Raw genomic sequence first — 24,776 nt, 5'->3', positions numbered from 1 at the left:
TGCTGTGTTGTGTTTTATACCTTTATATATCTGATCCTTTGTGTGTGTGTGTGGGGGGGGGGAGCTGAAATACTTGATGTCTCAGGTGAAACAGTGTGTTCAGTGTAGCTTTTGCACAAGTGAAAAGTATTTCGGAACATCCCTGCTATGTGCTTCTTGGCCACCAGGAGGAAGTAGTGTCCTAATGATTTAGAATAATTGCTCTATCATCTGATCCAGACAGTCAGAGAGCACTTCCTGCCACTTGCTGCTCCTGTGCATATGTTGGGGGAAGTGAGTAGCCTTATCGTGGGACATTTTATACATATAGAAGCAGACTGACACTCGACACTTCATGTCTAATGTATTGCACATTTGTGTTAATACATAGACACCTGGCATTGCCACTTGCCCAGATAAGCTTTCATTAAGAATAATGGGTAAGTGCATGGCATCTTTCAGCATCAGCTCTGATTAAAGCAACCTCTTACTGCTGAGAAATGATTTATTTGGAATACGAGATTCATGATGAATTTGAATAATTTTAATATGAAATTTATAGTAAATCACCTTGCTTCACCTATCTGGATGACTGTGTTCTCCGTTGAAGACAACAGGCTGCACTTTCAGGTTTCATTATACGGACATTAATTTCTTGGCTATTTATTCTTGAATATGCCTCATAAAATAAGATATAAGTACTTTATCGTACTTTATTCAAAGAAATGTTTGTGTCATTTTTTGTATAGATTTGTTTAAAAAATACATGTGTAGTTATAAATCAATAATAGGTAATACAAATCTAAATATTCGTTATAACTCTATATGTATAAACATCCTACTGACTCAACAGTAAAGCATTCAATGTTTAGGTTTTAGGAATCCTTCCCTGCAGAAAGGGTGCAGTCTGATTGCCTCTGGGAGAAAAGATTTACAGTACCACTTGATGTGCTTGCTTTTACTTACTGTCATTGAGTTTGCTCATGTGGAATAACATCTGCATCCTATTCATTGTGTCCTAGAGTGACACTTGCTCTTACATCAATGAAAGGTAGGAATATCATTTCAACATTTCCTGCATACCACTGAATATTTGTAAAAAAAAAAACAAAAAAAAAAACGTTCAGTTGAAATTTGAACAAGAAGTGTGGCTTCATCTACTGTTAAAACATTCCACTTTCTTTCGCTCAATCTCAATAGTATATTTTCTTCAGGTCACTCAATGTTATCCTTCAGGGACTGGGGAATTCCAGTTCGTTTTTGTGATGAATGAAGCTGAAATAATTTAATCCCTCACCCCCAGGGAAATCTGCTACATCCATCTCTCTAGACACATCAGTAATTTATCTACATAATACAAGTGACACCTGCCAGATTTGTTTTGGAATTAATGACAGGAAAGGACAGAATGATTTGCACTGATTGAGTAAAACCCTCACTAATCCTAACCATAGAGGTTTAGTCCTTTCACTTAGTGTGTGAATAGGGATATCATGAATGAGTCTCTAGAACTGGGACTGAGCAACAATGTGTTATGGAATGTGTTACAAAAGATTTCTTTGCATTTTCCTTTCTAAGCACACATTTAAACGGACTAGTGCTTAATTAATTGTATCAGTGTTGCTCATGAGTTTCACAGTGGCACAGTGGGTAGTGTTTGTGCCTCATAGCTTCAGGGTTCCCGGTTTGATCCTGAGCTCATGTTAGTACCTGTGTGGAGTTTCACATGTTCTTCCTGAATCTGTGTGGGTTTCCTCCAGGTTCTGTGGTTTCATCTCTCCCAAAAAAACAACAACATGCAGTTTGGTGTAATGCCTATTCTAAATTGCCCCTTCATATGACCTGCAATGGATGTATTCCTGTCTCATGTCCAGTGTTCCCTGGATAGACTCTGAATCCACAACGACCCTGACCAGGATAAAGCAGTTACTGAACAATAAATAAATGTTGCTCATAACTTTTAAGACTGCAGTGGAATGTAATGTGTTTACAGTTGAAAAAATTAACTTCTTTTTAACCCCTCTAAGATCAGGTGGAGATCTGTGGAATAACCAAAATGTATTTGACCTGTTACTACAATAATTTTGTTCAGATTAAGCCAGGTAACAGGGATGAGATGGGTGGTTGAGCCTTTTTTTTAGGGTTCTGATGGTATCTGACTGTATGGTATACCATAATGTCCTAACCAGAAAATGCTGAATCTGTTTCCACATGACTCCTGGACCTTTGGACCGAGAGTGAATACAGTATCTGTGTAGCATCAGTTCTCACATGGAGGCATTTGTAATTGGGTCTTCATTGTAGACAGAGTAAAATAGGATTATGGCAAATAGATTAAAATATAGATTTTTGTTGCAGCAGCACACTGTTTCTGCTCTTGTTACTGTTTTTAGAGATCTCTGGTTGGAGACCAGACTAAATGTATTTCAGTACACTCCAATGCCTATAACATAGATAGGCCTAGCCTCAAGTTATATGCATGAATTATAGGTGCTTATAAGCGAGAGGAAAAAAAGCAGTATTTCTGAATAGACAAAACACAAATTTCACAGTTAGAATGCTTAGATGCTTCTAAAGGGATCTCCAGGACTAATAATCTTATTTTCCCTTATTTTCTACATCCTCACTCTGTGAGCTGTGTTAATTTGCATCAATAGAGAAAACGTCGCATTTGATGCATTCAGTAATTATTTATACACCATAGTTTTGCATGTTTTTACTTAGAATAAAAAGGGCTAAAATAAATCATTACTGGCATGAATTTCTATGAGGTCTTCTTCATGTACTCACACTTTCTTGGAAACGAAAGTTGCATTTGAATAGAAGCAATTCACGTGCTCACTGAAAAAAAGACAGAAAGAGGAACTATCTTGAATAAACATAAACGTATCTAGCATTTCATTAACATTATGTGATTGCAGCAAGAACATTTATGTAGTAAGGATTTTATCATTTTTTCAAGCATTTACATCTTTACAGATGTAAATTGTTGAAATTTCAAGTTTGGAATACAAAAAATATTTGAAAATAAACTGAATAATCTTACATTTGTTTGATCATAATCTTATCATTAGACATTTGATATAAATTCAACTCCGTTCAAATTGATATATTTGGTGATGTTATTTTACAGTGCCGATGATTATTGTGGAATTGTACAACGTTTATGACAAGCAGAAAAAAACACCAACTGTCACCAATTGTCAATACTTTGCAAACCTACTTGATGTAACACAGCACATACTTTCTCTTTCTCGTATCAGCTGCGTCATTGTAATTAATAATCCTGTGAAAGTTGGTTTTACTGGACAATGTTATGTACAGTACAATTTCCAGTTCAGGGCAAATCCTACAGGAGCAGGAACAGGAAACACCAGCATATGACATTCATCAGCAATTAGCTCTGGCTTTCTCCCGTTTCCCTTTTTTAACAAACTACACTGGATCAGCTGTCCACTTTAGTGATTTACTACTCACTTAATTACAGACCTTAACTTCCATGTGTGATTAGGTGTGATTTTAATTGACTGGAAAGCTTTATTTGGAGGTGCTACTACAGCCGACTCGATTAACCTGCAAGAACACACGATTTCACCAGAATATGCCTGTTTTACACATATCTGCCACCCACTCAGATTTGTTCATGATGATGAAAAGTCATACCATCTAGAGTAGGCTATGACATGCTGCTGTGATGAGATCTTCTGTGAGTCAGTATGAATACTGCCTTTCTACACAAGTTTGTCTTCAGAAGAGAATGTACTGTGAAATGCAATTCAAAACACTGGGACATTGTTTTGTCAGTCTTCTGCAAAAAATAACACTAGAGGGCAAGCTACAGTACAAGCGCTTGCAAAAAAAAAAATAAAACAACCTCCCTTTAGTTTCCCTCTAGCAGTGTTTTTGCTTTTCTCCATTCTTCCTATACTGAGATCCTCTCCCATAGGCACCCTGTGTATCTGTACGGTCTTTTGGATAACGTTAAATTGGAGTTAGGACTGAATGCCAAGGTAATTGCTCTTAGATAATGTTTTCTTTGTCTAGGCATGGATTTGTTTTGATATCAATACTGTGGAATTTCCCTTCACATGTTGCATACTTTCACTGGCTGGGCTCGAATGTTGTGAGAACGTATCCATGTAATTAATACTAACATGCTTCACAATGCCACTCCAATAAGCAGCTGCCCGCTACAGATTCACGTTGTCATTTGCCGTAAAGAAAAATGAGGCTCTCAGTGCATTGCTTGTTCTATAGCTGCACCTTGTTAGGGCATGAATAAATTTAAAAACAAAATGGGATTGAAAAATGAGCATCACAAAAGGTGATAATGAGGTTTATAACAAAAAAAAGAGTAAGTGAGTGTTGGGATGGTGTTAGAATTATCTTATGAAATGAAATAAAGCCACTTGGAATTTTTTCATGAGATCTGTTTGGACCACTCACTGTTAAAATTACGCACAAGGTATTTTGGAGGCAAATTGTGCTGGATAGGAGAACCAGTTTTGTGATCACAAAGCTTTTCTTACTACACTGCTCTTAATATGTTCGGCTCACAGACCAGCTCCAAGAAAGTCGCGACGCTTGCCTTAAATATCTGGTGTTTAGTATCATAGTGACCACAGTAGCTTTCATCTTCACTTGTGCTTTCATGGTGCTCCAGACTTTCTCTGTCAGCCTCAATGTCTGGACTTTCTCCTGCTCTTCTCCATCACACAGTGCACCTTATTTCCACACACCCTGCACACTATGGCTTGAAGCTCTGCCTGGAACCTAGCTCAAGCTTAGTAACAGCTTCATGTGATGCACAATCAGCCTGCCAATTTAGCGCAGTTATTATACTTGTCTACTGTCCAAGGATATCAAAGTCTAAACTGCACTGCTCTCTCTCTCTCTCTCTCTCTCACACACACACACACACACACACACACACACACACACACCTGGGAAACAGTCCTCAAGGGAAGTCATCAATCAGCTTTATGAGACTGCTCTGGGAAAGTGGCTTCATCTCTCTTCTCTCAGTTCATTTGTTTCTTTTCCTCTCTCTCTCTCTCTCTCTCTCTCTCTCTAGTGTATGAGCTTCAATCATGTCAGCTAACTTACTCCAAGAATTGCACTGTTTGCTCAAGTGTTCTTTCAGTCAGTTGTGCGTTTAACTGACACCAGAATTAATGACCACGCGCCTGTCGCTTCAAAATCACGCCGTTGTGCCGTCCTTAAAATTAACTTACACACTTGTCCGTGAAATAGCTTCGGGTAAAGCGCAAATTATTCTCTGTCGAAGCTGGTAGCTAAAATTGCGCGCTTTTCGCGTCCACCTGTTTAAAACGCGCGCCTGCAACTACACAAGCATTAGCAAAGGGTGTATGTGTGTGTGTGTGTGTGTGTGTGTGTGTGTGTGACGTCACATCGACAGTAATGGGTTCGCCGCGCGCGTTGCTTGCTGTGGCACTATTGATCAAAGACCCTATGAGACGCAGGCGAACCAGCAGCGCGGCACATGGTAGGAGTCACTATTTTCACTCTTTTTCTTATTCCTTTTTTAATCACTAACAACTGCTGTAGCTGCTTCATGGCCGGTTATGGGCTTATAGCATTATAGCAGAGTAGAGACTTTAAATATAGAAGTGCAGGAGCGAGCATTGACCAGTTGATTGGTGGTGAAGCAGCAGTGGAGCTGAAGTGTCACCCTGAAGTGAATCTAACTCTGACAAAGACTTAGACATAGCAAGGTGGATACACAGGCTGGATGATTTAATTATATATATATATATATATATATATATATATATATATATATATATATATATATATATATATAAAATATTATTAATATTAATATATTAGATATATATATCAAACACTTTCTAACGAAGTATATGGACGTGGAAATCAGATGATTCTGCTCTGAATTATTGAAGAATCCTCGGATTCAATATAAACCTCGGATATTAATATAATCTTATTAACCTACTTATAAAAATAAATGTCTTTCAAATGTCTGTGTCGTTTTCATTGCGATTGATTTTAAAGTTAACAATACAACAACAAAACAATAACAAACAACAACAACAATAATCATAATAATAACCATACTGCTTATTATTATTGTTGTTGTTGACAAAAAATCGAAGCAACAAAGCCTCTCAAATATTATTTTTTACTATTCGCGTATTGTGAAATCAACAAAGCAAAACGTAGGCTTATAATTTGTATTAATTAAATATAATTCATAGTGATTGAAATGTGATTAATAAAATTAAAATGTGATGAATTATTCTGTAGGCTATGTTAAAAGGATTAGGCCTAATTGTTGTGTACAAACATCTGAAGGTTTTGATGGTTTCGCTTAATTTTGCTCTATAGCCTATGTATTTATTTATGCGTAACGGGCAAATTAGTTAAATGTGGCACCGATTATTTTTGGTTAAATGAAGCACTCTGAGACAAATGTGCAGGGTGTAGCCGTCATTTTAATGTTCATTTGTTTCATTTTAGACCTGGCAAATTCGTTTTCCCTAATCTCAAAATAGGAAGCACACGAGATAATTAAATACCTGTTTGCAAACTAGCATGAAGGTTATTTCGATGCTTTCTTCATCAGTAAACTATAATTATATTCTTAGCTTGATTTAGTGCCCTAATTATGAAAGAGTTGTTTGAAACTATTTAGAGTTTCTTGTCAGGAAATAACTAACCTCAAATAATTCCTGTTACATCAGATTAATGATGTTTGGTTTGGACACCATGTGGAGATTGTTTATATAATCTGATTAACTGTGATTAACTGGTCTCACTTTAAAACTATGGGATAAAAAAAAAACAACAACAACACACACATACACACAAGACAAAAAGCAGTCTTTGGCGACCTATGGCCTGTGTAGGTGGCCAGCTGCAAGAGGCTGATGTTCTTATTAAAAAGCGCAATTTCCGTTTGCCTTCCTCTGGCTCACTTTTCCACAACGACACATGTCGGGTCACCTGATACATCCGACTGGTTGTGATTATATAGCCATAAAGCTGAGTTTTTCATTAAATGATCATTATAATGATTGAGCAGAGTTACAGTTAATTCAAATCCCAGAGCAATATCAACGGTTAAAAAAAAAAAAAGAAAAGAAAAGAAATTGCTGTAAGTGTCTGAAGACATGGTTTTGACGGGTTTTATTGATGATGTTCTAGCTATTAGTCGGATGAGCTTTTGCGGATGGGTGTGATTCCACAGTTAATGATGCTTTTTGGAAAAATGTCCACAGGACCCTGTTCTGAGTGTTATTAACATTCAAGATCGTAACTAGCACATGTGCCTTTAAGCGTAAATGAGGTGGAACCGATGTGCAGGTCTGACAGCTCGGCCTGATTTCACTGTGGAAATGTTGTGCTTGGCATTTATGAAGGAAGCTCTAGGGCGATTTCTCGTGCATCTGTTTTTCAGTTTTTCAACAGTGACAGTGGAGCGAAAACTCCCAAGCAAATTTCAATGCCAGGGCGCCTAATCTAGCGTGGGAGACTGTGTGATCCTCTCTCTCTCTCTCTCTCTCTCTCTCTCTCTCTCTGTCTGTCTCTCTCTCTCTCTTCCATATGGTTTCTCCTTCAAACTTGAACCAGGCCTTTGTTTGGTTAAACTTATGAACAGTATAACTCAGTATATCGATGGCATATGCGGATTGAGAATAATATATGTGCCTACAGCAGATGAAGGTTAAGGGTTTGTCTGAATTAGGACTTGTGAGACAGCACGAGCATCTATTTGCAGGTTGTAGATTTATGAGTCTCATGTCTGGACTTGCCTATTAAGAACATGAAGCAAATCTGGATCCTCTATGAGGTTTTGGCTGATATGAGAAGTGTTGAAAGGGGGACTTAATTACAATCGACACTTTTCACCCTCCTAATAAGAGGAAAAACTTGGGTTTGCGGTTCAATGTGGTTGCTATTCAAACAGTATCAGCGCCGTTAATGCAAACCATTGTACCATTTATTAGGATCTGCTGAGGCCACAAGCGACGTGTGTGTCTGTATGATAGACAGGAGCCTCCAGCTAAAGATACGAGCGGCAATAATCCATTTTCTGAGGCCTGTCAGTTCTCTAAAATTAGATTAATGCACCTGATGCACAAAGTGGCCACTGTACTCGGACCCCGAGGTCCTCTCGAGTTTAAACTCTCCGAGGACAACTAAAACGATCAAAGGTGTTGGCAGCAATGTGCGTTTATTCATATGTTTAATTATAGAAGGCGTTCTCTCTTTTACATAGGCTATATTTCTATGTAGGGACTGCCATGTGCGGTGGCCTTCCTCAGTTTACCAGTCGTCAAATAACGACATGTTTCCCCCCTCATCCTTAAAACTTTAAAGAGATTTTTTTTTTTTTTTTAATGAGATGTTAATTTGGATCATTTGGCCTGAATATTCAGCCACATTAAAACGTTAGGCTCTGTGAATTCTCTCGGGGGGGGGGGGGGGGGGGGGGGGTTTGGGGGGGGGGGCATAAAGAAATGTACAAACGACTGCAAACGTCTGCATGCCCGATGGGTTTATGGGTGAACAGATGCAAAAATGTAAAAATGCACGCATGTTATGCAATATGTGTACAAAGACTTCCAGGAATCCAGAAATTAAAATGTGGGTGCAGTCTGTAATCCAAAACAATAATCCAAAACATAGAAAACAGAGGGAGGGGGAAAACATTGTTTGGAAAGTTCAACACGCTCCAGATCAGATTGTAAGAAAACTATGTAGGACATCTGGTAAAGTTTTAACAGATATATCAAGAGAATGGGTAAAGATGGGCAAATTAGGAACAGAGATGTCAGGACGAATCGAAGGCCAATGCTACAGTATAACGGAGAGTATTCATAAAATCTGCTCAAAGCAGGTGAGCATATCATTTATTAGACAATATTATATCGCATTACAAAATGTGGCTGTAGATGTCCAAAGAGATACACCAATAGCTCGGCGTTGTTTTTGTTTGTTTGTTTGTTTGTTATTACCCAATAATATCTGACCATATATTTGGGTATTTTATGTTATTTGTGATAATCGCGGAACACACGTGAAACCTAACTCAAAGTAAATGTCATGCTGCATGGTTAAATTGACCTAGTTATCTTTTTCATTTGCTCCTATAAAGTCTGCAAAAATAATAAAAAAATAAATAAATAAAAATTCACTCAGCTGAACTTCTGTTTTGCTCACTAAATCGGTGTAATAGGACTGAAATATGTCAATTATTCTTGTATGTATTTTTCTGTTAAAAAAAAAAAGAAGAAAATATTAAACATGCAGTGATGTCTTAGTACCAAAGTGTTTTTCCAATCCATCATCCAATTTGGAGCTTGCAGGACTGTGTTGCAACTCCCTCTCTGTCCCTGCGCTCTGCTGCCAGCACTGCGGATCAGCTCAGTGGCTCCATGACGAGTTATGTTAAAGCTGGACAACAGCGCCAAATCTCAGCAATCTGTCAGACAGCATGAGCTCCCATTTAGCATGGGAAGACCTGCAGAGAGCACGGAAACTGACAGGTATCCAGGTCTGTTCAAGTTCAGCCAAAATGTATGTAAAATCGATTTCAGGAAGATTGGGCAGGAGAGGGACTTGTGCAAGACCTCAATCTCGTAAATGAATAAAATAGCATATGTGGGCCTGAATGGAGCTCGTTAGTGGTCTAGAACTATGTAACCATCTTTAACTATTCTATAAAGTGGTCTTTAAACTCTTGAAGTTATGCCTGTAAGCCTCTGGCGAAAACGTGCTTTTGTATCAGGGTATAGGCTAAGCTTATAAAAGAAAAAGAAAAGAAAAGAAAAATAATGTTTATGTTTACACAAATAAATAAACTAGAATGTATTGTAGCATTAAATTAATCTTTTTTTTTTTTTCCTTCAAATAGCATGTGCTGGTTTATGGGTTCATAGGCCTATAGTCAAATTAAAGGCTGGGTAGAAAAAGAAAAGAAAAAAAAAACATCCAAGATGATTTTTAAACTCTTAATAAGCTTTAAATGCAAATCGAAATCAGTTCAACGTTAATGAAAATGAACTCTAAAACTAAAACAATCCAAACCATAGTTTGTAACACCATAAACAAACATGCCTGGTTTATGGGGCTAATTTTAGGCTTAACATGTGTGGCCGACATAAGACTTTTCTGTATGTCTGAAGAGAAACAAAACTATTTTGGCTAATTTCTCCTTGACGTCGTGATGACACTTCGTGGCTCTCCGGCTACAGAAGAAGCCCCTCTCAGCTTCAAAGTCAGCTTCGAAGTGTCTCAAGTATCTTTCTCCCGTCTCGCACAGAGTGTGAATTTATGGAAAGTGAAGGATAAATTGTTGAAACCACATCCGCACTGCTGGAATGGCCATCAGGCGAGACCATACTAAAACAGTGTGTATGTGGCCTTCAGGGAGTGCAATGAAAGTCCACACTCACACTGTTAGAGCACTACTAATCCATCGAGTCCACTGAGACTAATAAACAGTATTTCATTAATCAATCAACAATCTAATAGATCCGAGTACAGGGACAATATACACAATCATGCCCTCCACACATAGCCTACTGTACACCCGCGCATTATGTCAGCTGTGTACCTCAAGCCGTGAATAGCTGACATGTTCAGTTACTGCTCACTTTCTGTCCTACTCACAAGGCTGCAGAAACAGAGACGCCACTTAGATATCCGATAGGCCTAGTCAATTAATCAGACGGTCAATTAAAGGCCGATGAGTTTGGGACAGCGGTCTCGCGTGTTTCCCTCCGGCCAGGTCTCAGCACGACACATGCAGATGGACACTGTTGCCAGATCGAGAGGTTTAACCTAGTTTTGTTAACACAAATGCACAGTGTGTGTGTGTGTGTGTGTGTGTGTGTGTGTGTGTGTATATATATATATATATATATATATATATATATATATATATATATATACACACACGCACACACACACACACACACTTTGTGTACAGACGTTTTAATATAAATTCAGGATAAACAAGAACACCATTTCACCATCATCATCATCAAATAGTTTATATTAAGATAGTAATGTTGAACAAAAATTATACTGGTTTAATGCTTCAGCAATAGTTTGAATTTGAATTTGAATTTTCAAAACATAATATTAACATATCAGCTTCTGTAGAGGTCTCCGTTGCTGTTTATCCAAAAACATGCATATATACAAATTATTTAGCTGAAGGTGGTTCATTCGACCAGAGTCTAGATGCGTCAGCTCAGAAAGGAGAGGGCTTTAATAGACTTTCGTCATTTTTAAATTTTTTATTTAGGCTCTTCAGTCATGTTAGTTGATCTGGACTTTTCATGAAGCTGGACCTTTTTAAGTTTTAGTTTAATACCCCTGCTTTAAAGGTTTCTGTCTGAGTTATAACTAATCTGTAATCATTTGAATAATTGAGTCTGACAGGGTACTGTTAGAACTGTAACCCTTTTTTATGGTGACTTTTATTTTTGCATTGATTTTGACATTGTTTTTGATTGCTGATTGCCCTAAATAAGGTCAAACATCTGGCAACCATACAGATGTCGCACACACATTCTCTCTCTCTCTCTCTCTGTCTCTCTCTCTCTCTCCTACTGAGCCCGTTTACACAGGCCTGCTGACTCTGCTGTGAGTGTCACACGCTTGTTAGGACATTAACACCATTTAGGAATAGTCCAAGAACGATAGGAGCAGCTGATAAGGAAAGAAAGTGAAGAGAGAAATCAAAAGACCTTCGTTTTAACATAACTTTGGGGCAGTGTATTCAAAAATGTTCCAAAAATGAGGAATCAAATGACTTATTTTCTTCCTATCTTATATAATAAAATTATTATAAAATTAAAATGATAGGCATATATACCAATAATATCTTATTTTCTAACTACTTCTTTGAATGTTACAACTACGTCTTTGTGATTAGCTATTTTTGCTTGAGAAAATAAAATTGCACTGGGATATTTACAGCCAAACATAGATAATATATAAACCTTTGCCAGGAGTTCAGAGACAACAACAAATCTGGGAATTTCACAAAAGCAAGTATTACAGTATCAAGTTTTTTTTTTTTTTAATCAAAACGGGGAGATTCAGGACTCTCTCAGTTTTTAAATACTAATAATAATACCACACAACAGATATTTGAAATAATTTCTTGAGGAAAACAAATGTATAAAGTACACATTTAAAAAAAAATTGCACATGATTCTAAAATGTCTGAGAAAGTTGTATATACATATTTTCTTATAAAATAATAAATAATTAAAAATTATATTGAGAATTCCTAGTATTTGAAAAGCAGTGGGTAAATCTCTATGGAATTTCTAAGAAGTCTATTCTTAAAATATTAAATAAAACATCCACAATATCGGTTGGTGTCTGCTATATATTACATGTGCCTACCCTACGCAGGTTAACCTATAATGTTAAAATGATCTCAATTTGTATTATTCTGAATTTTTTAAATATATTTCATAAGCTTACTGTTTTATAAGCAGTCGCATAAAAAGTTTAAAGCAGTGTACAAAGAAGTGAACCATGCAGAAAAAGAACAGGATCTGACATACTGCAGTAATCATATTAAATGTTTACTATTTGATGTGTGTGTTCATCAAAATTGATAAAAAAAAAATTGATCAAGGCTGTACTGTTAAGTGTAAAACAACCAGTCGAGTAGTGGTTTGGTCTCAGACTAGTATATTATGGGAAAATTGGCTTCATTGTATGTTATACTGCAGGTGGTAAGTTCTTAACGAAATAAAAAGCAGGGATTTCAGAGTTAAGTAGGATACAGAGACTCATTTGCACAGAGACGATAACTGCACCATGTTCTGCTTTAAGAGGTGGTGCAGTAAGTCTTACATGCTTTTTCACATTGAGTCACTAAATCTGCCACTCAGTTTTCTCATTTAATATCCATTTCCCCTCTTTGTCCCTTGCTCCCCGAAGCCAGCTGTCCAAGTTCCGTGTTGTCTTTGCCTGTTACCATTTCCTCATTGACAGGCATTGCAAAACATTTTAATAAGGCATGGTAATATAACCACAACATCTTGAGAAAAGGACACCAAAATATGTCGACTGTATTCTTTCCAAAATTCATCTTAGACAGAGTAATTTAGGATTTTTGATATCAGTATATTATACTAATTCACAAGTTCATGTTCTGGACCTAGAATGTTAAACAAATGCCAGGCCATTTCATTGTCTCTGTATCCTGTGTTCATAAGTGTCTCTTATATTTACTACTTTTAGAATTGTCTCTGTTATTTAACCTTTTGCACCCTCTTTCTTTCTTGCTATCTTTTTACAGCTCCCATTTCTGTAAACTATTAAAACTCAGCCAATTTCTTACTTCCCCACTCAAGCATTCACTGTTTTCTACATCCCTTACTCTCTGTACCCCCAGGTTTGGATTCGGAATGGGAAAGTGACTATAAATTTGATGTATTGCACAGGGGTTGTGCTCGTAAGACAGCTGCTCCTTGTGCTTTTTGACATTTCTCACAGAAACTGCCTTCATGCCTCACACATTCGCTCGCCCTCATTCCTTTTTCATGGGATCTTTTTCCTGAAATGTCGAGTCAGATATAAGGCTGCATCAAACTAGAACCCACGATGCAGAAGGAAATGAGAGACGCCCCCCACTGACACACCGACCACTGATTGGTTGGTTAGCGTTTCCTGTAAAATGGTCGACTTCCATTTTGTGCCATGAATAGGGATGTTTTCAATTGGGGCACAGATGGTGCAGGTGGAGAAAATGGATGTCGTAATGCTCTCACTCTTATGGTTTTATTCTTCTGTCAAATAAATCCATTATAATCCTTTCCTATTATAATCTGACTTCGTCTTTGTTAAAGAAATCCCTTCTTTCTTCTGTTGCCTTCTCTGTTGCAGGCCTGATGACATCATGCTCCAGTATCACTCCCCTTCCTCCCTAGCCCTTTCTTTTCTCTTTTCCCTCTTTCTCAGTTTCTTCCCTCACTCATTTCTCTCCCCCTCCCTTTCTCAATCCCCCCTTCGCTGGAGCTCACCTCATGACCCCTGCTACCACCTGGATGGGCGTGCACGCCACTGCCTGTCCGATTTTATTAACGCTGCCTACGGTGTGCCTGTACGGGCTGAAGACCTGCATCAAGGGACAGAGAGAAACATCAGCACCCTGACTGACCTCCATAATCCCCATAATCTGACCTGCTGGAAAGCCTCAGAAGGTTCAGTCACTGGGGATTGGACCTTTACTGTTCCCCTAGGCAGACGCTTTGAGGTCACATACATCAGCTTACAATTCTGCCAGCAGGTGGAGCCCACTGATCCCTTCTCCATTTCTATCCTAAAGTCAATGGACTACGGACGCAGCTGGCGTCCCCTGCAGTTCTACTCCAGCGACTGCATGGGGAGATTCGGTCTACCTGCTCAGTCTGTCGCCCTTAGTAGACATCAGGAGACTGAGTCTCTGTGCTCAGATCCAAGGCCTTTGCAGAAACACCGTGGTGGAGTTGTTTTGGCTTTTTCCACTCTGGATGGACGTCCTTCCTCCTCTGATTTCGAATACAGTCCTGGTCTCCAGGACTGGGTGACTGCCACTGATATCAGGATAGTGTTTCATCAATCAAAGGGTAAATCAGTCAAGCAAGACAAGAAGCCAGATGAAGTGGGTGGGCTTCTGAAATGGCCAGTGAGGTCATTTGATGAAATGACTCAAAGTGAAAAGCAAAGATCAGAGAATGCATGGATTAAAAGTACTGAAATGAGGAGACACAGGAAAGAGGAAAAACTAGCAAAACCATCAAGAAGAAACCGCAATAAGAGTTCCTCACAAGAAACTGGCCACAATGTAACCCGCAAACAGACGGAGACTCAAGAAGGCAGAGGCAAAGGACGGGGCCATAAGAAAGACACACCTCAGTGGAAGCCATGCCAGGATGGTGTGTGTGATTGGATGATAGAAAGTCAGGGACAAAACTCTAAGAGAAATGAGTTGAGGAAGCGGAGAAACAATGCAAGACGTGAAAGGTCTCGTTCCAGATTAAGAAATAAGGTTGTCCATCACCTCTCACCATCTTCTCTCTCGACCCCACCCGCACTTCCTCTTGCTCTCTCTGATGTCCAGGTGGGTGGCAGGTGCAAATGTAATGGCCATGCGTCTCGATGTCGCCGTGATGATAACGGTCATGCATTATGTCAATGTGAACATCACACAGCTGGACCAGACTGCGATGTCTGTGAGCCGTTTTTTTATGATCGCCCTTGGCAACGAGCCACACCCACCCAGCCACACCCGTGCGTCCGTGAGTTATGATTGCTGTGTGTGTCTATGTCTTTGTCTACCATGATCTCGTTGATATTGGTTTACTGCTCTTTAACGTGAAAATCCACTAATAAGCTATATCAGTAACTCATTACCCTCCTCTCTCTCTCTCTCTCTCTCTCTCTCTCTCTCTCTCAGCATGTCAGTGTAATGGCCACTCCAATAAGTGCAGGTTCAGTATGACAGTTTTCCAGCAATCTGGCCGGGTCAGTGGAGGAGTGTGTTTGAAGTGCAGACACCACACAACTGGACGCCACTGTCAGTTGTGTCAGAATGGATACACCCGTGACCACAGCAAGCCCCTCAACCATCGCAAGGCCTGCCAACGTCAGTGTGTGTGTGTGTGTGTGTGTGTGTGTGTGTGTGTGTGTGTGTGTGTGTGTGTGCATGCCTATACAAAGCTATATTATGGTTAAATGATCATCATATAAACTATGCATGTAACAGAATACAATTACATTATTTGGAATTAACAGTTAGCATGTTCTACACAGATACAAATACAGATGCAAGATAGGAGGTGCACTATTCGGTTTTGTTTTCTATTTTTTTTTTAAAGAAATGTTCACATGGCATCTTGACTGAGATTAGACTTTCATGCAGGCGAACAGTCAGATATGTATGAAGCTCATGGATGCGAAAAACCACATTCATTAACATGAAAATAAACAATGCGTATACAACGATGCATTTACAGAGATGCATTTAGTCATCTTACTGACTGCCTGGTCAGGGTCACTGTGGTTTAAATTAAGTTATATTTAGTTTAGTCCTATATTCTGGGAAATAAAACCAACTAGGGGCGGCTGTGGCTCAGGTGGTGGAGCGGGTTGTCCACTAACCGTAGGGTTGGCGGATCGATTCCCAGCCCACATGACTCCACGTACCAAAGTGTCCTTGGGTAAGACACTGAACCCCAAGTTGCTTCCGATGGCCAATTAGTGCCTTGCATGGCAGCTCTGCTACCATTGGTGTGTGAGTGTGTGTGTGTGAATGAGTCACAGTGTAAAGTGCTATGGATAAAAGCGCTATATAAGTGCAGACCATTTACTATTTATCTAAAAATAGCACAGGCAGGTACAAACAAAAAGAATAACTTCACGGTCAAGATTAGAAAATGTCCCGTACAGATCTCAATTTTTTTTTTAAACGGAAACAAACCCCAGCCCACTTCAGGTTTAAGTCTGAGAGATACAAATACAGATACAGATATGAATAATTGGAGCACTAAACAGTTTAGGCCATACCCACTTCAGGCTGAAATCCAAATTCTGATACAGATGCGAATATTTGAAGCATTAAACAGTTCCATGCCCACTTTTGGTTTAAGTTCAAATACTGATACAGATACAGAACTATCTGGAGCAGTTAGCCAGCACAGATCGTGGCATTGCATTACCTGATGTTCAGACTTGTGTGTGTAAGAGAGAGAAAGCATGAGAGTTAGTGTCTATGTTATGGCTACACTTTGACTGCAGGAATGTGCTCTGACATTTGGCCTTTGCTCTCATGTTCATGGCATGCTTATAGGAGCTTTTAGTCCTAATATAACTTCACACTGTGGGAGGCCTTTGTGTGTAAACTTCATGTACATATCATGCTCCAATAGGTTCACTTCATAATTTAACAAGAAAACTCATCAGAGAGTTGCATGCAACATCTAAAGCATAGGCATGTATTTTTTTTATTTTACTTTTTTTTATTTATTTTCACATTGGATGAACTGGGTAGATTTACACTGTTGTACTCTTGAGGCTGGCCTGATTATTGAAAACACTTTACATTTTTGTGAGGCAGTTTGTTTGAATGAGTGCAGACTGACAGAGCTGCTTGGTTATGTCTGCTGTTTTTATAGCCACTTTTATTCCTGCTTCCTTTAGGTGGGTTTATGTTACATTGTTTCGATTTATCAATCTCCCACTTTTATATGACGCACTCATAAACTCCTTTCTTAGGAACGGAAATAAAATGTGGACATGTGGAAAAATATCTTATTGCACAAAGCAGGTCACATTTACACACTGCAGTCTCTCACATAGGGATGGGTATCGTTAAGGTTTTAACGGTATTACTACTCGGTATTACCGGTACTGCTTATCGATCCGGTACGTTAACAGTATTCTTATCGGAACTTTGTGTTGTGTTTTTTTTTATGAAAAAAAGAAACAAATTGAGAACAGAATTAACATTGCTTTATTTATTTTATATATATATAAAAATAAGTTTATAAATAATTTATTTTTAAAAAATGATAAATAAATAATTTATATAAGTGATATAAAAACCAGTGTGAAGGCATTTTTTTTAGTGTTTAAGATTTATATACTGCAGAAAAAAATACTTGAAAGATTTATATGTAGGCTATTTGTAAAGTAACTGAAAGTGATGTGCATTTAAGAGCCTAAATGTTTACATAGCCCACTGATTTATTTCTTTATTTGGGATTTTAAAAACAAGTAGCGAATACATTGAATGCGTCATGTCGTTTCACCCGAATGAAATCAACATAATTTCAACGTAAGGTAAGCAAACCAATTAGGACGATTTTACATTTATTGTAAATGACGTGAACAACGTTGATTCAACATGACTTTTAATGAGCAAAAATATGTTGGATTAATTAAATTTCGGAGATGAACGTTGTTTTGATGCCTCGAGAGACCTCGATTATGCAAGGATTATATGTCATTGTTATTTGGAAAGGCTGTTGGCACACATACCTGATATAGATGGGCCAACACAGACGAGCTAGCTAGGCAGTATAAAACTTTGCATTGCTCTGTCTGCACATAATGCACTTTTGAAAGATGCTTTGACAGATTACTTGTGTTTCCCCCCTTACAAGCATCAACTCTAATGAAGTGCAACCACACTTTTGAACGTTTGGTTCTCTCCACCATTGTCACTCCATGTATTAAGCAGGAGCTTTCATGTTGCGTGTGACAGACGGCCTCTGCGCACGAGAGATCTCACTTCTGGATTGCAAATAATGAAAATGCAGACAAATTTCTTAATATTATCGCAGATTAGAAATGGTTGGTGAGATGAAATGTGTAAGATAATGTTTATTTACCAATAATAATTAGGAAATAATTTTTCTTAATTTTCTCCAGTACCGAAAGCAGAACCGATATCGTCAGAGCGTATCGATAAGTATCGGTCTTTCATAATTTAGCACCGGTGCCTGTTTACACATAATGTCACATAATCTCCAAGGGAACAAATGTTTTAGTTTCGCAATCATTCCGGATGATTTGACTCTGACCTTTTTTCTGTCTCTCTCTTTTTCTCTCATCCTCTTCACTACTCCAGCATGTCAGTGCCATCCTCTTGGTGCAGTGGGCCACTGGTGTAATCAGTCCACAGGCCAGTGTCTCTGCAGGGAGGGAGTTACAGGACAAAGATGTAACCGCTGTGCTCCAGGATTCAAACACGGCCACTCACCTCTCCGGCCCTGCATTCGTAAGTGCCACATGAGCTTGGACCAAACCTATATGCTGTATTTTAACACAGGGCCAAGCTTTCACTGGATAGGCCCATATTTAAGGGGGACAATAGAGTTTTATCAAGTAGATTGCTGCCATGGTTGTTCCCAGCATACGCTCTTCTTTCAAATGACTTCGATATATGTGTTGACATTGACTGCTCTTGGCCTAATTAAGATAAATTGTTTAATTCATGTATTGGGCACCACATCAATATACTGTCATTATAAGACAGTATACTGTATACTGTCTTACCCTGTCGTTTGTTGATATGGGATATAAAAGAAATCCCAACAAGTTTCCTGTGATTAACTGTGATTCCAGACAAATCTCTAAACTTCCTCTGGCCTTTGTTAGTACGCCCGAGCTCCTCTCCACCTGGTAGTCAGCCTTTGCTGGATTTACAAACTCTCCATTCTTGCTAATGTTAGCCCAGAGAGTGATAATCTGCATGCATTGCTCTGCCAAAGCTGAGCAGTGGATGCGGCGACACTTTTAAATCTCCTCTCAGGTGACAAATACAGGAGGCACCTGTTGCAACACTCAGGCAAGCAGCCAGTGTCCCTTCTGGCTTGGCAGGCACATAATTCTTCACTAGTAAGGGCTCAGTGAAAGACAAGCTTGTTTGTTGTTTTACTGGGTAGGGTCCGACTGGGTTATTTATAACCAGAGGTCTTCTCTTAGGCAACAGCTAAAAACTAAGCTAAGGCCAACACCCATGAAACATTTGCCACTTAACAGGCAATGTCCTCATCGTTCAGCACTCGGATATTGACCTGAGCTGTATTATTAGCGTAACACTGTGGGGGGTCTTTATCTTGCATGCCAGTAGTTGTCCTTAAGCGTGCAGAACATTTATGGCACAAATCAATATGTGCAGTTTCTTGGTTTTTTTTGGGGTTTTTTTTTTACAAGGATGCAAAACCTCATTGGTGTAAGGCCACTGCTAGTGCAAGGGTCATCAGTAAATTAATTATATAGTACCTACATATTGAACTGAACTGACTGCATACACATCCTGTGTAGTGAATTTAGCCCATGGTGACATGAACGAGCAACTAGCAGAGGTTACAGTATGGGGGCCGAGGTGAGGGATAAGGTGTCACTGTCCCAGTTATGTCAGAGCTATGGGCAAAAGGACAAGTCTCAGTGATAATATATGGTTGGCCCAGAGTTGCAGGCCTTTTATGACTAAAGTGTATCAATGTGTGTGTGAGTTTGAGAGGGATCGCAAGAGATAGAGAGAAGCACACAGAGAGAATCAGCATACACACATCCTCATTCTGGCATCTGTGCAAAGACACAGACACATGAAGATGCATGATCAGTATGTACTAATGAGCCACCACTGGGATTAGAGAGCTCACACTCACAGACGAGGTGCAAAAAAGCTCAAAGACTAAATCAAAGGCACACAAATAAACTTGTCAGTGCTTGCTATAATGAGCCTCTCTCTCTGTCACCAGGCATCCCAGAAGCTGCTCCACCAACCCCAGTTTACCAGTCCCAATATAGCATAGGTGAGCTATATTTTGTTTATATTTGAATTGCTTAAGGATCATATGGATATATAAGTTTTGCTTAAGGATCATATGGATATATAAGTTTTGCTTAAGGATCATATGGATATATAAGTTTTGCTTAAGGATCATATGGATATAGAAGTTTTGTGAAATATATTTAGTTTGTTCTGTTGCTAGGTCTTTAATTAAAAGTCTTATTCATTATTAACTGCTGCCACCTTGTGGACTGAGTGTGTCTTCTTCTGTATGAATCTTTCACTCCATCTTTCTGTCTTTCATCCACTTCTATCAGCTGAAGAGTGCCTCTCTTATTGCCAGCCTTCTCAAGCCAAAGTCAAAATGAATTTAGAGACATTCTGCCTCAAAGACTACGGTAAGAGTCCATGGTTGAGGAATAAAACATGAAATTAATGAAAAACTATTTTTCTTAAGTATCAATGGCAATGGAACTCTCTCTCTCTCTCTCTCTCTCTCTCTCTCTCTCTCTCTCTCTCAGTGCTAAAGGTTCAGGTTAGGGCTAAGGAGCGCTCTGGTCCCTGGTGGCAGTTCTCCGTGTGGGTGCAGTCTGTTTACCGTGTTGGATTGTCTCAAATTAAAAGAGGTCTCCAGACCCTCTGGGTTCCTGATCGTGATGTCAGCTGCAGTTGCCCCACCCTCCAAGTGGGCAGGACCTTCCTCTTGATAGGTGCAGAGGAAAGCAGGAGGGGCTGGGCCCCAGGAGAGAGGCGACTGGTTGCTGATCGCTCCACCATGGCCCTACAGTGGCGAGAACACTGGAATCCCAAACTAAGGGGATTTCGTGGCCAGGACAATAGAGGCAAATGCCTTCCACACACAAACTCCACAACCCGGACACACTCCTTCCTACACACACACGAGGAATATATCCCACCACATCTTGAGAAAATCCAGCCCGAGAGGCTGCATATTCACCATCGACTGTCTGCAAAGTCTGAAGAAACTGCCCACACACACTCACACAGCAATGCTCCGAACACACATGAAGATAGCACAGATACACAGGACATACAAAGACAGCTTGGTCATGACAAAGACAAATTCAAGAATGAAGATACCCAGATTTTTTTGCAGGAAACACAACATCCTCCATCTGATGCTCCAGCACTACCTAGTCCATCTAATGAGCCTCAGCAGCTCCACACAACAAGTTTGCCTACATCATCACCAGTGCTTTCTGTTACACATGGACAGAAAGAACAAAGCTCAACAGAAACAGAAAGTGCACGTTAAATAACTATGATTGAGTTAGCTATACCTTGCTCAAAGAAATGTCATGTTGTCACTTTGGCTCTCTACTAGAAAGACCATTACTACCCCAATCCTAAAAGCTGGAAGACTCTTTAATACACAGGTTTAGTTTAGCATACATATAGTGATATTTGGTTAATTCATAGAGAACTAGGGTTGACATTTGTCTGTGTTTTAAAGCATATGTTAGACTGAAAGAATTTGGTGTGATATTTGATTTTATACCAAAGAGCTGTTGAATTCTTGAACATGTTTTATCAGAAGGTGTTGATTAATTTTCTATAACAGCAGCTCTGACAATAGTGCCATCTTTCATTCAAGTCACAGGTTTATATTAATGTACTTATTCCAAAACATTATTGTTTCACAGCACAGGGACTTGTATGGCAGATGTTTCACATAATCTAGACCTAGTAAAAATGCATTTAAAAAAAGTTATGTTCTTTAACAAAGACAAATCTATAATTAATGATATGGTGCAGCTTTCAGTAAGGAGAGTTAATTTAACATTAATTGAAATAGTCTCCAGTGTTAGTGCTGTTTTCCACCATGGGAGAATCTTCAGTACAGAGAACTCTGTGCTTTCTGGGTTCTTGCTAACATGATAAGCTTTGTGTGTGTGTGTGTGTGTGTGTGTGTGTCTTGTCTTTTTGTCTTATTTTGTCTTATTCAGGAGAGAGAAAAAAGAGAGGCTGATGAGAGACTGTTTATAGCTGCTATAAAGTAAGTGCTAACAGAAATTGACTTGTTTTTCAGACGTTCCACAACATCAAATGTAACAATACTGATAAAAATATATGTTCTTCAATTAATTGAAAATGTAATTGTTGGGAAATTGCTCTGATATAAAAGGAATAAAACACTTCAGGGTGTGCTGTTATAGGAAAATAATCAACTTTGGAGTGGTAACTACATCACACCATCCTGCAGTGTTTTATTACATATTACCCAGTATCAAATTCAAACTTGTAAGAATGCTTTTTGTGTTTCGCTTTGTTGCCTCAAGAGATATCTTGTGTCTTACTGGAGCCCCAAAATCAGCAGCCACATCTGGCAGGCCAGTCTTTTTATTTTTTATTTTTAATGAATAATAATGACAGCACAAACTAAAACATAGCTTTATGTGTGTTTATCAGGGTCTGAGTCAAAAATAGGAAGCTTTGGGGAACTACAAGAAGTAAAGTAGGAAGTGTGGGGAACTAAAGGGACTACTTAGATGTTAAGAGGAGTCCGATAGTCAGTGGGAAGGAGAAGTGTTCTTAAAGCCTTGATTACAATATCTGTCGTGTGAAAGAGATTTGATTTGCCGATTTACTAAAATATAAACAGCAAATTTAAAAACATTTCTGCCTTTTTCATGTCTTATTAACTGTGAAATCTCTCCAGTTAAATAATTCAGCTGGTATGCACTATAGTGGGTGAATGTGCCAGAATGTTTAAATTCTGATTAAACATTATTTATTGTAGCTATCCCCAAATAAATGTATACACTTAATATAAGCAGTGTGTAAGCCCTTAATACACCTGTATGTTAATAAAAGCTGTCTGCCTATGAGTAGCCTACTGTTACTTGTAATGTTAGCAAGCTAAAGGGACATATAAATTAATCACATACACATTCATTAGCAGTGACTTACTGTACATGTTGATACATAACACGTCTATAAATGTAATTTAGCATAAAACCAGATTGTCAGTTGTTAGCCCGACTCTGAGGTTGTCTTTTGTCCTTAATGTCCAAGAAGAACTCAAGACTGACACGCCAAAATGTACGGTGATAGTCACACACAGGGCCAAACCTGTATGTGACTTATTCGACAAGCCAGTTGGAACACTGAGATGCTTTGCTTGGCTTGCAAAATCACCAGACCTCAATCTTGATTCACAGGAATTATCTGAAGTCAATGGTGGCGTCGTTATCTGACAAGATTGGCACTGTTATTTAGGTGAGCTGAGACATAAAAAAGCATTAGGAAAGAAATTATGAGAAAGAAATGCCCAAGGAGGGTTTTTTTTTTTTCCTTCTAACTGATCTCACAGAAGCTATTCTTGTCTTGTTAAAAAATAATCTTGTAAACTGAAATTTGTGAGGGAACATGATGGAAAAAATGGACATAAATTGTAAATTAATCATGAAATATAAAATCTTGAAAGTTATTTTTGCATTTCAGGCTTGTCTTTTTGGTGGGGAGGCATTAGTGGCATTTCAAAATGGTTCACTATAGAGTTCATGAAATCCCCAAAGCCTCTATGTCAGTTTGAGAAAAAGCTTCCTTGGAAGTAAAACAACAAAATTCATAGGTCCTTGGTAAAAATCACTAAGATAACATGCAGTTCTGCATGACTTGGCATTTACAACGAACATATTCATCAAGATATATTCAAAGGAACATTTCACCCAGAACCTTTCTATTTGGCATGATTATATCTCTATCGTGCGAATTAGCCACTACTCAGTATGAAACATTTTTGGATTACAAGCTGTTATTAATCCGTAAGAGTGCACAATGTGACAGAATCTTTTTCTTTGAACATATGTAAAACACTACGTCACAATAAAAGATGCAAATACGCGTGTACACATGCTGTATGTTTCATCTGTTTATGTTTGGTATTCTTTCCATGTAATGTCTTAATTAAATTTGCATTAAATTGTTGTAGCTCATACTACAGTGTAAATCTAGCAATGGTACAGAGGAGAGTGAAAAAATACAGTCTAAAGCACATTGAATATGTTTCTATGAGATATAAATGAAATATGTTTGTATTGAAAGATTTGAGTGCAGTTATAATGATATGCCAGCCTAGTTACAATGATTTTACTAGGTGAAAATATTTAAATGATCGCAAATATAAGTGATTAGTCAGTATTATAAGTCAGATTAATGCTGTTAGCTCCTAAAAACAAAAGCGCAAGAGCTTCTTTACTTAGTCCCCATTTTCCATTGACATTAAATGTCATATCCTTTTGGAAGTAGTGGAGACTGCAAATGTTGGACTCAAAGTTCCAGAATGCAATGCAGCTACATGACACATTTTTACATATTTACATTTACCTTTATATTTATGGCATTTGGCGGACGCCCTTATCCAGAGCGGCCTACATTTATCTCATTTATACAACTGAGCAGATGAGGGTTAAGGGCCCAGCAGTGGTAGCTTGGCAGCCAGCACTGCTGCAACACTCTATTTAGGTAGACG

At 38.6% G+C, this 24,776-nt stretch overlaps 1 protein-coding gene across 2 annotated transcripts; it reads left to right on the top strand.

The window, feature by feature from the left end:
• The first annotated feature begins 547 nt into the window (after positions 1–547).
• ntn5 (netrin 5) lies at positions 548–24,144 on the top strand. 2 transcript variants are annotated; one of them, XM_053629296.1, is made up of 8 exons: positions 548–609; positions 1,002–1,030; positions 13,885–15,278; positions 15,437–15,625; positions 18,611–18,760; positions 20,250–20,303; positions 20,599–20,679; positions 20,803–24,144. In XM_053629296.1, the coding sequence occupies exons 1-8, from the start codon at positions 568–570 to the stop codon at positions 21,555–21,557; spliced, it is 2,694 nt and encodes an 897-aa protein (XP_053485271.1). In that variant the 5' UTR covers positions 548–567; the 3' UTR covers positions 21,558–24,144. The 2 variants fall into 2 exon arrangements, with proteins under 2 accessions (XP_053485271.1, XP_053485273.1); XM_053629298.1 differs by lacking the exons at positions 548–609; positions 1,002–1,030 and adding an exon at positions 5,360–5,485.
• The last annotated feature ends 632 nt before the right edge of the window (positions 24,145–24,776 follow it).

This window comes from Ictalurus furcatus, chromosome 7 (genome assembly GCF_023375685.1).
Source record: "Ictalurus furcatus strain D&B chromosome 7, Billie_1.0, whole genome shotgun sequence".
Classification (NCBI taxonomy): Eukaryota; Metazoa; Chordata; class Actinopteri; order Siluriformes; family Ictaluridae; genus Ictalurus; species Ictalurus furcatus.
This window is presented reverse-complemented; position numbering and strand designations above follow the sequence as displayed.